Raw genomic sequence first — 15,838 nt, forward strand, 5'->3', positions numbered from 1 at the left:
TTCCAGATTTCAGAAGCAATGCTTTGAGGTTCATTTGCAGTAGCTACGGATGGCTTCACAAAACAGGAGCCTCCTCAGAATCGCCTTCTGCATCTATCAGCTGCTCTAGTGTATGCAATTGACTCACCAGTTCTGCAAAGCAAGGCACACCTCCAATTCTGTTCCTCCCCCAGTCCTTTCCTACAAATAATAAAATGATTGATTGTTTAGTGTTAATCTCTTTATGAAACTTTACAGAGTAATCCTATCATTTGCCCATTATGCAGAAATCAGCTGAAAAGCATTAAGAGCATTAGCGTTTTTTTCTCCATGAAATTGCTAGAGAACAACGACAAACAGACCCCCTTCTCCTGCCTCCTTTTCTCCAATAACCCCCAACAGAACACCCTACAACCAGATTCCTCTCTTTCCATGGTAAGGCTGATGGAGGCCTAGAAGCACATTTGGTATGCCCACTCCCTCTTCCCTTTTTGTCAGTCAAAATGCCAGTGAAATGGGGGTCAATACTTATTTGATTCACGTTCTTTTTTTTTTCTTTTTTGAAGCACGAAAAACATTTCTTTCAAAATAACTATACAGTTCTATAAAAAATATAAAAAGGTACTATAATCTTGGTCACTGTCCAGCAGAAACATGTTTGATTGTTTTTAGAGTTAGAAGTCAACACCATCCATAAAAATACGTTCTTTAAACCAGGTTTTAGAACACTTTGAAACATAGAAAATTCCTTATTCTACAAACAAGTCCTTTTAGAGATACTCTAAATATGCCAGTGATGAATGTCTAATTCATATCCAGGATTCAAGGCTATTGAGGTGAGCTAGACTAAGAATACCAAGAACACAAAATTGTATTGATACATAAACAGTATGTAAATTACTTTGTCAGATTACAAAAATACATCAGGTTTTATCTATGGTTTTCATCGGTTAATAAGTTAGTTGCCGTAAAAAAATATATATAGCTCAGGCATTTCTCTTGATTCAAGTGTGAAAGGCACAGCAGTCCCATGTCTTAGGGGCACCCACCGCAGCCACATCACCGCGCTGGGACAGATGCAGTCCGCAGCGTTCCCAATATTTTGTCCCAGTGTGTAAAGTACGGAGCGAAGTTGCAGTTAAAGTGAGAGTGATGCAGGTCGTGGTGCACCACACCCCCGTACCACCCGAACGGCACCAGTCTGTGAGTGGACCAAGGGAAGTTGTAGCCGGAGTGGTCCTCCACGGACAGCCAGATGTTGACCACGTGGAAGGTCAGGGAGGTGAGCGGATGGCACCCGAGCAGCGTGACGTTCATCATGTCGAAGAAGCCCAAAGAAAACAGTTCCCAGACGCTCATATACTGCGTGGCGAGCGCGAACGAGGACGGGTTCTGGTGGTGCACTTTGTGGAAGGTGCGGTACAGCCAGGGCACCTTGTGGTGCAGCAGGTGCCACACGAAGAACTCCGTGTCGAAGAGTAGCAGGCAGAACAGGATGTGGTTCAGCAGCAGGAGCAGCTCGGGGGCTTCGTGGGGCAGGAGGGCCGGCCTGCTGGCCCAATGCAGCAGCGTCACGGGGAACACAAACATCACATGCTGGTAGAGGGTCTGCCCCAGGCAGGGTAGCAGCTGCCTCGCTGACGGCGAGAAGTCGGGGTGGATCTTGTAGCGCCGCAGGGCGGGCACCCAGGAGCACAGGATGTCCAGGACCACGAAGGGCAGGCAAAAGGCCACGTATGTGGTGATGGAGAAGATGACCGGGAAGAAGGGCGACTGTATGAGGGCCTCCCAGCTCCTCAGGTGGTCCCACAGGGGCTGCAGGAACAGCTGCTCGGAGCTGCAAAGGACCTGGGGGTCGGAGGAGTTCTGGTAGCTCATGGCGAGGCTGTGCAGGCAGCTGCGGCTGCTGATCGCGTTCCACCGACTTTTCACAAGACTCGCGGCCCCGCCCCAAGTGATGTCAGCTGTCTTTCCATGCCTTTCCCGGCGATGCGAAGCTTGAATAAGAAAGCAACCCGGCAGAGTGGCGCTTGATTGCTGTAAATATGCTCATCTATAACGACATCTTATCGGGTTTTAGATGTGCGTGTATGCAGTGGCACTTAATACTTTTCACGTAAGTTCTGATTTTTCAGTTGACTACAATTAACACATGATAATATGTTAATGTACAGATTTGCCCTGTGGAGTTTCTATGAGTTTGGCAACTCAGTTCACGTGTATCATCACAGGTCCCAAACTAGACCGTTTCCATTGCCACCAGAAAGCGCTCCTTTGCAATCAGTGCAGAATAGTTTGTATTTTTTAATGCATACGTATAACTGCATCCATGTGCTTTCATAAAGACGCAAGCATAATCGCATTTTTAAAAACTTTAAAACGACATGCAGTCTGTAGCTCGGGTGTTTTCTGTCTGCGAACCTGGTTGCGGTCTGTCTAGCGGCGATCGGGAAACAAGCCCTTCGCACAGGGAACCGCTGGTTCCCGACCGCCGGAGGTGGCCGTCAGCTCAGGAAATCAGACGGGACGGGTGGCCAGATGGGAACCTCCACCAGCTCTATCTTCTCCGGAGAGTTTTCCTGGCCGGCGGGCAGCAAGCTGGAGAGACCCCGCACACAGGCTCTCCTCGAGGGGCCGCAGCCCGGCCGCTGAGCTACCCTGGGCGGCGCGTCCCGGGGCGCTAGGCCAACGATCGGAGCCGGGAGGCACCACACAGCGGAAAGAGGGCTTCGCGGCAGCCAGGCTCCGCTTTGCCGGGGAAAAGCTGGATTTAACGCCCAAATGCTGGATTTAATGCCCAGTCTGCGCCAATCTGGCTAAAAAGCCGTTGTATCTCAATTTGGAGTGGGAACACTTAATTCAGCAAACCACCTGCGTTGTTCGTCAAGGGAAAGAGATGTGCGTTACTGAAGCCTCCCGGGAGGCTGTTGAAGGAACAGGTGATGTCGCCACTACCCTGCCTTTCCCCTTGTTGGCTTTGCGGGGCCAACTGGCCCTCGCCCTCCGCCTCCCTTCCTTGAGTCCACTCCGGGCCCACAGAGCCGGGCTACGGGGCTCGTCTCTATCCCGGGCGTTTCTCCGCCACCCAACTGGGGTCCTCGGGCCAGGGGCCACCCAGCACAAGGAGGTCGGTACATGGAGAGCTCCTGGGAGACCCTGGGAACAGCACAAAAATCGTCGCGTTCAACCCAGGGTCTGACACATGACAGGACACAAGGGTGCCTTAGAGGATAGATGTTTTGGACACCAGCTTTGAAGCCGAGGAGCACTCCTGATTCTTGCTTAGTGTCTTGTATCTATGTGGTTGGGTCCAGCCCTTCACTCCTTGAAGCTTGCATTTTCTTATTCTCCCCGATTCCCCACAAAGGGAAATTGAGAGTATTAAATGGAAAAATAATGTCTACCGTGTAAAACCCACCTACTAGGTGCCACAGATTGGCTGAATGTTTTATTTGAATAGATTGTATCCAATCCTCAAAAGAGCTGGCTTCCCCACCTTGCCAAGAAGTAGGATTATTGTCATTGCTGTGGGTTTACAGGAGTAAAATCATAGGCACTAGCACACAGAAAACACACGAAGTAATATGCATGGTATTTTAAATTTGTACTCCACATGTTACCTAAAGAATAACTGAGAAATTTGAAATTAAAATCAAGTAAGATTACGTAAAGAGAAATAAAAGATATAAAGCAATCTATTATGAGGAAAGAACAAATACTACAAAAATATGAACCCATATATGGACCTAAAACTATGATAATAGATGGTATATATGCATATGTATGATATATATAATAGGCCAATTCATAATATATAATATATAGGATATAGATACATATAATAGGCCAATTTGCAATTCAGAATCTCCTAACTGGTGTGTGTCCACCAACTGCCACTGATGGAATACTGACATTCCTTAGATGCTCATTCCCAGGAGCCCTCAGCAGTAGCCTCCAGCCCTACAGCAGCCTTTTTATTTAACCCAGTGTGCCATGAAAATATTATTATATTCTGCTGACATATTTGCTGTTGATGAGATAAAGGTCCAGAAGCAGCTTTGAGTTTCTTGACTGTCAATGCAAAAAGGGAACGAGGATGAATTTTGCTAATGCTGCTGCTTTGATTTCTATATGATAGCAGAAAATAGGTATAATGTAGGCCCCTGGTTTCTTTCAATTAAACAACCTGTCCTTGCTAGGCTGTCCACCTCCACCGCACCACCACCACCCCATCCTCTCCCTTCCCCAGTTCTGTTTTCAGTTCACTTTTAGGGCAACCCAGAAAGTTTTCTTTCTCATTCCTGCTAGATGTGGTCTTGTCCTTGATGCAGTGTTTCAGAGAAGAGCGTCCTTCTCACTGCTCCAAAGGGACCATTAGAGCTCACTTTCTCAGCCTTAAAATTGGGTTTCTGCTCATAAGTAAAATGTCACTCAAATTTACCCTCAACGGAAGTTAGCCCTCAAATTTCCTTTCAGCACACATTGTCCTTTTCTTGTGGTCTCAGTTATCATGCTTGGGTGCTTTGGTTGCTCTTGCAGATTTTTTTTAAGTGAGTGGGATTGGCAGGTTTGCTTAATTTGGATTTAGCTGCTAGATTTGCTGTCAAGACTGTCTCCTTTGAGCCCCCAGCCCGAACCAACCCATTCATTTTCTGCTTTGGTGCATCCATCATCTATTGCTGTTAGAATAGTGTCCATGTGCTGATTACAGAAAGCTGTGGGCAGTAAAACTTGAGAGCTCTGGCTTCAGCCTGCTTTGTCCGGACTCTTCCCACTGACTTTGTGGCATTTTGAAGAATTGCAACTAAGTTTCTCTGCCATCTCTGCACTTGCAGCTGACCAGGACAGAAGTTTTGTCTAACACACAAACGCAAACGTCCTGGGGGAATTGGTGAATTACAGTCGTATTAGTTCTCCACTCTATATCAGGTGGAATGCTGAACAATATGTCAGGTAACCAAAAACAGTATCACTTAATGGACCAAAATAAAATTGAACACTATCAAGTGCTGACAAAGATGGTATCATTTCTTGAATTTGGCACACTTGCACCTTTGAACAGTTTTTATTTGCACAAACATGTAATAGCTTGCTAGATGAATAGGTCTTTTTAGAGCACAGGGTGTATCTTCTAGGACTTCTCACAGTGCCAAGCATTGCATCTTTTATATAATGAGTGTTCAAAAGATATTTGTGGACTCATTTTAAAGGATATTAGCTGTAAATTGAGATTAAAAAATAAAATCTTTTTTTTTTTTTCTGGAGTACTGCTTGATGTAGTTTGGATCTACTCACCTATAAAGATGGTCTTCCCTAAAACAGGGTGTTTTCTGATTAGAACTTTGGCCCACACCATTTCTTGTCCAACTGATGGTTTTCCACAAAAGGGGGTGTTTTCTGACAGGTAGCATTAGAACTTTGGCCATGCCATCTCTTCTCCAGTTGATCATGGCTTCCTGCATATCATTTTTGTATTGGCATGGTTTTTCTGGCAGGGTTGGAGGACAGGAATCCTTTATTTTCTGCTTATCACAGGAGTCAAATCACTTTTCTGAGAGTACCACAATCAAGTCTGTGCACACTAATCACAATCTCAAAGTTATATGGCACCAACTTACCAAAAGACTGTGGATACCGCTCCCCTTCCCCCAGCAAATAGAACATGTAGGTAGCAAAGCCTGTCACCAATCACATCATCCCTTTTTAAAAATGACCTTTATGATTTCTTTTTCTTTCTCAGATTAGGTAAAGTCATTTGGGCATCTGTCTAACCAAAACTGTTCCTGGAGATTAGAGATGTATAGTGTTGTGTAACAGGGAAGACTCATAGAGGTGGAATGATCTCAAATATCAAAATCTAATCCTTCATTTTAAGGACCAAAGATTAAAAATGCAGTCTTGGAAAAGTCAAGACAAGACTAACTAGGGTTAAAACGCAAGTTACAGCCAAACGGAGCAGAGAAGGGCCAGTGTTGGTTCCAAGGTAAGTATCTCTTCAGGAGGAGTTTGGTGTTGGAAGGGGTCATTGAAGCTGCTTTTGTGTGACACCTTACAAAAGACTCAGAAAACATTAATTAGCCATGCCAAAAACAATAGGAGATGCTGATGAAGAACATGGGGATGTCAGCTTCCTCCAGACACTCCCTTGATGCTCCTATTAGTCCAAATACTGGTGCATATTTGGTTTTAAACACTTCATATTTTGATCCATTTACATGTCGCATATAAGTGGACGCTTCTACTCACTTATACTGTTGAAACTCTCATCAACCTCTCTGAAACATTTAAGGCATATAAAATCATCCCCATTAAAAAGGCATTCCCTTGCCTGTAGAGAAGCAAATACTCGCCTCACCTGTCAAAGGGGTTACTTGCAAATATCAAAGCCTTATGAAAAGGTTTTGAAACCCTGCAAGGCATAATGGAAAATACAAAGTATTATTTTTAGTAGTGCTAAGACAATTTGACAGAGAAAGAGTTTTGCTTACTTAATTTGGAATTGAACTTGAAATCTGCACCTGGGACAACATAATGAAGTACTGGTTGAGTAACTTTTAAAAAATCAGAATTACTATTCAAAGGTGACTTTTAGTGTCACAACAGATCAGGGTGACTTATCTTTTGAAAATCTCTTAATACATTAAAAAATAAATGACAAAAGATCAAATTACAGTATATTTTTAATGTTTACATTTAACAGATTAACACCTTTAATACCCACAAACACAAAATAATCATTATTTGGGGATGTCACTAGTCTAAATTTCAGTCCTATATATGTGTGAGGCCTGAGTTAAAACCTTTTCCTGCCACCCATCCCCCAACCACATCTAAAGTTCTGATCACTCATTTACCTATTAGGCAAATTTTTATTTTCAGTTTACATTTGAGGGGCAACTATTCCTTGAGAACGTTTGCCAGATGTTATCCACTAGGCAATAGTTAATCATACTCCTGAACAGAAATAATACTACCATGGCTGGCCATTAAATTACCTACCAGCTCATAAAGCAACAAAGTCCTCTACCTTCCCTAGAGGAAAAACGCTGGAGAAAATCTTAGAAATAGTGAGGGAAGGGAGCATGGGAAGATTTGCAAGCAAAGCCAAGAGTGCCCTCTTGTGGCAAACAAAAAAATGATTCTTAAAAATCACTAGTTACTTGGTAGCCCTTCATTTCCCGGAGTAAACACATTAACTTAGAGAAGAGTTCCAAGTCCTGCCACGAGAGAAAGGGGAGAACTAGACGGCTATTAAATAAAAGAGAAAAAACATACACACAATTCTTTGGGCCTATAAGGCTCACTCAATTTTATTGAAAAGTTTAAGTAAGACTTTAAAAGTTACAAAGTAGTATTCTGCCTGCCTATATTAGCCAATAACAAGCACTGTATTGTCACTGCAGCCAAAGTAACTGTATCAGAAAAACATATTAATTGTCATTTTGTCCACTGGACATTATTGTAAGGAAATGATGCTGCAAGAAAAGCAGACAAATATGGACTTCCCAACATAGAGACGTGAAGCAGGGGTATTAAAAATAAGGATACATATAAAACTAAGACACAAAATGAATCCCTGAGCTGAGCTTTCATCTGAAAACATCACGTTCACACTTCATTTGGGTGAAAATGAACTAGGACACTTCTCATGGGCAACCACGGGGCTTTGGTTTCACACAGATGTGATCAGTAATGACAGTAGCCAGCTCCAAGAGTACATTAATCTCAGAAAAAATAGTGGTATAGTCTCCACAGGGATTTGCTTCTCAGATAAGTAGAATTATGGCCTGCCATGAAATTGAGAGTTCATGAGCATAGATGGTTGAGTGTATCAGTCTTCAAGCATTTCAAACATAGTTTTTTGGTTTTTTGTCAGTGCAATTTGTTTTTGAAGACTCCAGAAAACTATTTCATTTAACCTGAGCAATTAAAACGTGTCAAATCACAGCTGTCACAGTTAGGTTTGATAAAATTAATTGTAGAATCCTTATTACTGGCACAGCTGTGATATTTCTGGATTTGACTATGCACCTACTGCAGGAAAACATAATAATACGTCATTTAGCTCTCTAACTACAAGACCATTAGACTGGAGCACTCTTTAAGGCAAGGACATGAAAACTGCATAATTTTACACCTAGCTCAAGTCAGTGACAGATTTACCAATAACACAATTTTAAAATTCCAACACTTGTATTACTTTGTCCTATGAAGGGCAAAAAGTCAATACAGTATATTTTAAATTTTTAAAATAGAATGGATATAATGACCTTTTCATACATCAATGATATTTAAAAGACTTAAAGAGACAATACTATGGTTCAGACACTGACTTCCTATTCCAGTCCTAATCAAAGAAAAAATAGCTAGTATGTGTCTAACTGTAACTAGAGAGAACTGGGCATCTTCAAAGTTATCATTTTCTCGGATATAAAAATACAAAAGGCCTGGGAAAGAAAAACGAGTGTTTTACAGAAATTAAGCAAACACATTTTCACAAGACATAATCATTGACTTGGTGGTACACAGCTCACATTCAGCTTTCACTGATATTTCCTCATTAGATTAATAATTTTATTATAAAGCCTCCAAGGGGCATCCAGGCCCCAGATGAAGTCAAGATGCTCCCACTCCGGAATGCTCTCATGGAACACCAAGTTGGTGATCTGAGTCAGTAAGATATTGACGTCGTAGACATCCGCAAGCCAGTCGTGACCCCCACTCCAGACTGCAGTCGGCACAAGCATGTCCTTCACGTTGTATGTGGGAGGGTAACTCTACAATGAAAAGGAACCACAGAAAGCCTCGTTGTTGTTAATTTTCAAAATGACAATAAGCACAATCTCCATTAAACATTGTCTAATAAGTTTGACTAAGAATAACAAACTAAATTTTTAAAATCCCTTTGAGTATCTTTTCAAGTTACCATTACCAGCACAAAAAAAAGAAATCTAACCCCAAATGAAAGAATGCTAATTATAATCGCCACTAGCTGTGGAGCTGCTACCCTAGGCTGGGCACCAAAATGAGTGTTTAATCCCCGGCAAGGAAGGTGTTGTACTCCACAGGTAGTAGACGCAAGGCAACAGAACCAAGTGGCTAGAAAGAGTTTGGAGTCATGCCCTCCTACTTCCTCCCTTTGGGTGTAAGACAAGGCACACAAATTCTCTAAGCCTCATTGTCCTCATGTTTAAGTCAGAGATAATCATGTTTATGTCACAGAGATGTTCTGGGAATTAAATTTAAAAAACAGAGCAAAGTGTCTCACACTTCCGTGCATTTAGTGTGCTCAAAAATGCTAACTTTATTAGTACAGGGAAGAAGAGGCTTAAGCAATGTAATCTGGCCAAGGCCCCACAGCTACCAGATAACAGACCTAGGGCTGTCTGACTCTACAGGTTGTGTTCGTGATTACTCTGAATAATGCATAACAGTGATGACTCTTATTTAGAGCTGGGGACAAGACAGAGAGGATGCCCAGTCCACAATATCAGCTACAAAGCTAGGATTGTTCTGAATGGACTGACGAAAAACAAACACTAGTCAACTCCCCCAAACATTTCCCACAGCACCCAAGCCTAGCCAGAATCCTGATAGGCCAGGTTGGCTTTCTTGATGAGTTTTCTGGGCCCCCTTTAACGAAAAGACTAAAAACTTTACCTGGTTGTAATGAAAATAATTCTTGGCACTGCTTCCCCAGTCAAAGGCTTGAAACTTTTGGAATTTAACAGCCTAAAAAGAAGATAATTTAGGAAAGAGTTATCTGACACCGAAGTTAGAGATAACATCCTAGGTCGCTGGAGCTAGCCACGACCTCGGAAATCAACTTTATACCAATATCCAGATTTACTCTTGATTTTCAAGGCATTATTTTAAATGAAATGGCATGGTTTTGTTCTGCTTTACTGAATTGACTCAATTTCTCATTATATGGTTGTTAAGCAGCTACCACCTGACACAAGAAAGCAGCTATGCACATATGCTGTCAATTATACTAGATCAACAGTTGCTCCTGCTAGGGGAACTTTAGGCTGACATTTTCTGCTGAAATTTGCATCCTAAGCTTTTTCAAAGAGTTAGTGATTTTACTTGAGAAATATAGGTAGACAGATAGATAGATACATATCTATATACATATATATAGAGAGAGAGATGGATATATATAGATAAAATAATTGTAATATACAATTGGCCCTCCATATCCACAGTTTTGCATCTGTGGATTCAACCAAGTGATATTTTGCAGATTGAAAATATTTAGAAAAAAACAATAAAAGATAACAATAAAACAATAAAAAATACAAATTTTAAAACATAGTATAACACCTACTTACATAGCATTTACATTGTATTAAGCATCATAAGTAATCTAGAGATGATTTAAAGCACATGAAAGGATGTGCATAGGCTATATGCAAATACTACACCATTTTATATAAGGGACTTGAGTATCTCTGAATTTTGGTTTAGGGGTGATGTCTGCAGCCAGTCCCCAAAGATACTTGAGGGACAACTGTATATTTTCTATGTACCCATTCTACTTGTCTAGTTATATTACTTAGTCAAATTTTAATGATCGTATTGATTAAACACTTTTTCTTGAGCATTGGTACCAGTATAATCACCAAGTAGTACTGCATGCCAGCACAATTCTAACTAGTTAGGGATACAAGAGCCATGAAATTGAAATTGTATTGAAATTTACATTTATTCATATTTAAAACAGTATAATATAAAATATTAGCAAAAAGTCACTTATTTTTAAAATTCAAAATAGTGCAAATCCATATTTCCTCTACACTCTCAAATTAAATGTATGTCAAGAATTAAACCCAAAAATTGGCAAGCCTAATGAATTGGAAATAGTAAGTTTTGGTCACAAGGTGGCGCCTGGTAAAAAAAAATGCCCAGACATTCCTTGTCAAAACTGCTTTTGATTTATGTGAAGTCTGTTCTTATCAACTACATACAATTCTACTGTTTGATGTAATAAAAGACAGAGTGAGATGATATACTACAGGGATTGTTACAGGAGAAATGTTTGGCATCTGTTTTTGCCATTGCAAATGACAGATATTAAATACCTGTGGCATATTTAACAAGCAAAACAAAATTTGGATTCACAGCACCTGTTGGTACATCTGTTCCCCATCTTTGTCAGTGAAAATATATTGATGCAAACTATTCTGCCACTGAACACAGACAGCAGTTCATCACTTTGTCACATGTCCTTCAGCATTTATATGAAGCACCAGCGAGAGCACAGAATACAAAGCTGAAACTTGCCTATAGCTCAGACTGTAGTTCTAAATTTGACTTTGTGCTCAGAGTCACTTAGGACATCAAGCTATCCACTTGAAAGGGTATTTCAAAAGAAAAGTATTAAGATGATTTACAGTAACAAAAACCTGGAAATAAACTAAAGCCCAATAATAGATGTTTGGGTAAATATGTTACATAAATATATACAAGGAGTATGCCACTGTCATAAATATAAATAACATAGAAACAAAATGGTTTATAAATAATCTCATAAACAAGACTAAGTGGAAAAAGAAAATGAAACTGAATATACACTAAGGTTATACTTCTGTGATCATCATATCACAGAGTATATGTAGATAATGATCAGGAGGAAACACTTAATAGTATTAGGATAAATGCTTTTAAAATGAAATTTAAAAAATTATATTTAGGTCTTGAATGGCAATAAAAATGTAAACAGGTTCAACTTTTCTAAAGTACAATATGTATCAGAAGTGTTAAAGCTATGCCTACCCTCTCCCTACTAAGTCTACCACTATGAATGTATCATCCTAAGAAAATATTCTGACTAACATATAAGGACAGATGACTTATGACTGCAAAACAACTATCGCTGTAAAAAAAAAAAAAGATAATAAAATTCAAGCAACAGAAAACTGCCGTTTATGACAAATATTTTAAAAATTTAGTTACTGACCTGGAAAGGCATTTTTAATTGTGGCAGAGACTGTCCCCATTGCCCATTCTTGCCTTCTTATTTTCAGTAACAATCCCCAAAGCTTTCCCTAAGCACATGGCTGCCAGGATAGAAACCACATCCTCATCCTCCTGCGAGCAGCCAGGCTATGGCCATAACGCTCACTTCTGAGCTGTCTCCTTCACACAAAGTCACTTGCCCTGAGCTCCCTCTCCCCTGCCTTCCTGTGAGTTGGAAGGGACATGGAGGTGACCCAGGTGCAACCAGGCAGAAGAGGACAGCACCCCAAGGATGGCAGAGCTATAGTCTGGAGGGAACTGGGTCCGTGCACGGCCTCATGGAACATAGCCAAAACCCCCACTGTCATCAGTCTGGGCCACCGCTCTCTGAACTTTATTATGAGAAAGAAAGAAACTCTTTATTTATCAGCTGTATTTTGGGGTCTCTAATACAACAGCTAAATGTGTATCTAACAAATATAATGGCATTTCATTAAATGAAAATTTACTTAAAAGCAGATGTAGTATGATCTGATTTTTGTAATGGAAATGATCATATTACAAAATTGTAAGATTATACCAAAATATTAATAGTGGCTATTCCTGGGTGCTAGATGTACAAGTCATTTTTCTTTCACTCACATATTTTCTAAAATTTCATAAAACATATTACATGTATAACAAAAATAATAATGAATATCCTTTTTACAGTGTTCTTTAAAAGCCTACCAAAAGTATGTTTTTTCCCTTTAAAGAAAACAAAAAAACAAGAGCACATCATAATCATCTAAGGTACTTATTCAAACATAGATCCCAGGGTCACAGTCCTAGGAATTCAGAGTCTCCACGGGTCTCAGGCAGGCCCAAGAACCTGTATTTTTTTTTTTTTTTTTTTTTTGAGACGGAGTTTCACTCTGTCGCCCAGGCTGGAGTGCAGTGGCCGGATCTCAGCTCACTGCAAGCTCCGCCTCCCGGGTTTACGCCATTCTCCTGCCTCAGCCTCCCGAGTAGCTGGGACTACAGGCGCCCGCCACCTCGCCCGGCTAGTTTTCTGAATTTTTTAGTGGAGAAGGGGTTTCACCATGTTAGCCAGGATGGTCTCGATCTCCTGACCCCGTGATCCGCCCGTCTTGGCCTCCCAAAGTGCTGGGATTACAGGCTTGAGCCACCACGCCCGGCCAAGAACCTGTATTTTTAGTAGCACCTTAGGTAGTTCAGCACAACACTGGAAAGCTATGTTGGGATGGCCTTCTTCACACAGGCAAGAGTACCCGGGCTCTGGGCAGGGCCAGTGAGAAAGTGAGCAGTAATATCAAGCCTTCGCCCTGGGGAGCTTTGATATTCATCAGGTTTATAAGGAGAATGGAAAGATGCGTACACTAAATTTAAAAGCCCACTAAAGAACGAGGTATGGAATTTATTAACAAGTTAATACTAATTATTTAAACAAAAATTTCTGAATGTACTGTAAACAAAATGGCCTTTAAGGTCAACCCCAAACTCATACCATAAGAGCCCTCTAATGCCACATCTGAATTCTAGCCCCAGCCTGCCCGGCATCCAGGCCTGCTTACCTTCCACAGAAGCCCTTTCCTGCACTGCCTCTTGGAGCCTGCAGCCTGCACCAGTGGCAGCCCCTAGTCAACAGCCCAGAGGAGGGAGGGCCAAAGGGAAGATCTGACACAACGGCTGCACAAAGCAACCAACCATTTTATTGACAAAAGATGGTACAGTGGGCAGAAGAGCAAAGGACCAGGCTGCCTCCTACAGCAAATCTGGGCTTTGCAAATATTCTGGAGGTATATTCCATGGTATCTAGAATCTAAAGTTACCAGGTCACAAATGGGGCACAGAGCAGTGCTCGGTCCTTAGCCTGCAGCCTTTGACCCTGGCTAGCTGCTGGATAAGAGGGCTGGAACAAGAGCAGTAGCCTGGATGATAGCCAATCCAACGTCTCTACTGCAAGCCCCATGTTCAGTGGAGGCCCAAGACACAGAAGGGCGAAGCAACACAGGTCTGTAATATAAAATAGAGTTGGTCTAGGACAGCCTTGGTTTCAACATTCCCAAGGGCCTCTGACATCCCAGGTCTGGTGGCCATTTGTCCTTTGCTGCGGCCTGGCGTGTACTGCACGTGGGCTGCTGGCAGTCACTAAGCGGTGGGAAAGCTCAGGATCTGCCTCCAGGCAGCTCAGTCACCCTCCATCATCTCTGGGGATGCAAAAACTGCTGAGGTGACAGACATTGGGCCTTTTAGGAAAATGTCCATTAGGTAAGAGGTTCTAGGAATCCTCAAAAATGTAGGGGGATTCTAGTGACAGGGTATATGAAGAAAACAAGTGACTATAAGCATAAATGTGACCAAGGAGAAAAGCAGAGACCTGAACCAAGAACCCAAATCCTCAATCTCTGTGAATTTGAGGATTTTTGAAGGTTTGGGGGCATTCCTTAAGTGGTAAGCGTGTGCTGTTCAGCATGTCATGAACTATTTGCATTCCAGATGCCCCTCTTTTAGGCCACAACAAACTGCCCCTGAGGGACTGACATTTAACTCTCAGCCTTCTAGTTACTATAAAGGGCCAAGAGTCCTAAGGCCAGGCTCTTCCTAGTTCCTTAGCGATGAGCCCCAGGGAGAGGAGAACTATAGCACCGTCAGAGTTCCTGGGGCAACTGAAGAAGGAGATGAAAGTATCAGGATGTGCCGACCAGGTTTGCTCCCAAACCTGGTTGAGCAAAAGAATCTACCAGGCAGATTTTTTAAAAGTACAGATCCTCAGAAATAAAAAGGAATGAATACTGACATACACAACACAGGTAAATTTCAAAACAAGTATTCTGAGTGGAAGAAGCTGGACAAAAACAAGTATAAACTGCATGACTGTTCTCCTACAAGCTCTAGGAAATGCAAACTAAGCTACAGCGACAGGAAGCAGATCAGTGGGATGGAGGGGAGGGATGGGGGAGGTGTCACAAAGGGGCAGCAGGGACCTTTTAGGATGATGATATATTTGCTGTGTCGATTATGGTGATGGTTTCACAGGTGTATATAAACACTGAAATATATCAAATTGTACACTTTAAATACTGTGTGTCACTTATACCTCAATAAAATTTTTTTTTAAAAAATAATAAAACTACTCGGGAGGCTGAGGCAGGAGAATTACATGAACCTAGGAGGCGGAGGTTGCAGTGAGCCGAGATCGCACCACTACACTCCAGCCTAGCGACAGAGCGAGACTCCGTCTCAAAAAATTAAAATAAAACAAAAAAAAAAAAGTACAGATTCTCTAGTCCAAATGATTGGGATACAGAAGTCTTTGTTTTATAAGCCTGGAGGGTAGCCAATCCAAGAGTTCCACTATAATCCCAACTCCCATTACTTTTTTAAAGCAATGATTTGTTAAAGGGTGTACTTTCTAAAGCAATTTGGTGATTCTGATGCAAGCAGTGACTGCCAGGTGTTTTTTGAAATTACTATTCAAGACACCTACAGTATCTTGGTTTGGGGCTTAAATGGTGAGTTGTTTCATATTCAAAATGAAGTTAGCTGAAAAATAAATGGCACAAAATTATGTCCTGAGGTAGAAAGAAGTCCCTGACATATTGTCAGGTGAAAAAACAAAAGCAAGCTATAAAACAGTAAGCAGAAGAAAAATCAATCTCTTTCTACATCTACTATTTCTATCCATGTCTTTAACAGCATCTTTTTGAAAAGAGGTATAGAATAGAATGCAGAGACATTCAATATCTATGGATATGCATTTCCTCTCTGTCTAGGGTTATAGAATGATTCTATTTTTATTTTAAGATAATTTTTTTCTACATGTAGTTTCTAAATTTTCTAGAATGAACATGACTTATTTAAGTGACAAAATAATCAAAACTGCATTTCAAAAGTC

General features: G+C 41.3%; 2 protein-coding genes across 2 annotated transcripts in view; both read right to left on the reverse strand.

Moving 5' to 3' along the window:
* Window positions 1–500: 500 nt before the first annotated feature.
* CH25H (cholesterol 25-hydroxylase) lies at window positions 501–1,873 on the reverse strand. Its single transcript, XM_010379604.2, has one exon. It carries the CDS (start codon window positions 1,855–1,857, stop codon window positions 1,039–1,041), a length of 819 nt encoding a protein of 272 aa, XP_010377906.1. The 5' UTR covers window positions 1,858–1,873; the 3' UTR covers window positions 501–1,038.
* Window positions 1,874–7,260: 5,387 nt separating this feature from the next.
* Window positions 7,261–15,838, reverse strand: part of LIPA (lipase A, lysosomal acid type) — a 39,472-nt gene continuing 30,894 nt past the window's right edge. The window contains exons 9-10 of the mRNA XM_010379603.2: window positions 9,640–9,711; window positions 7,261–8,756 (exon numbers count right to left, since the gene is read on the reverse strand). Coding sequence (XP_010377905.1) covers window positions 8,523–8,756; window positions 9,640–9,711 — 306 coding nt within the window. The 3' untranslated portion in view covers window positions 7,261–8,522. The remainder of the gene's footprint in view (window positions 8,757–9,639; window positions 9,712–15,838) is intronic.

The sequence above is a fragment of the Rhinopithecus roxellana genome, chromosome 11 (genome assembly GCF_007565055.1).
Source record: "Rhinopithecus roxellana isolate Shanxi Qingling chromosome 11, ASM756505v1, whole genome shotgun sequence".
In the NCBI taxonomy this organism is placed as follows: domain Eukaryota; kingdom Metazoa; phylum Chordata; class Mammalia; order Primates; family Cercopithecidae; genus Rhinopithecus; species Rhinopithecus roxellana.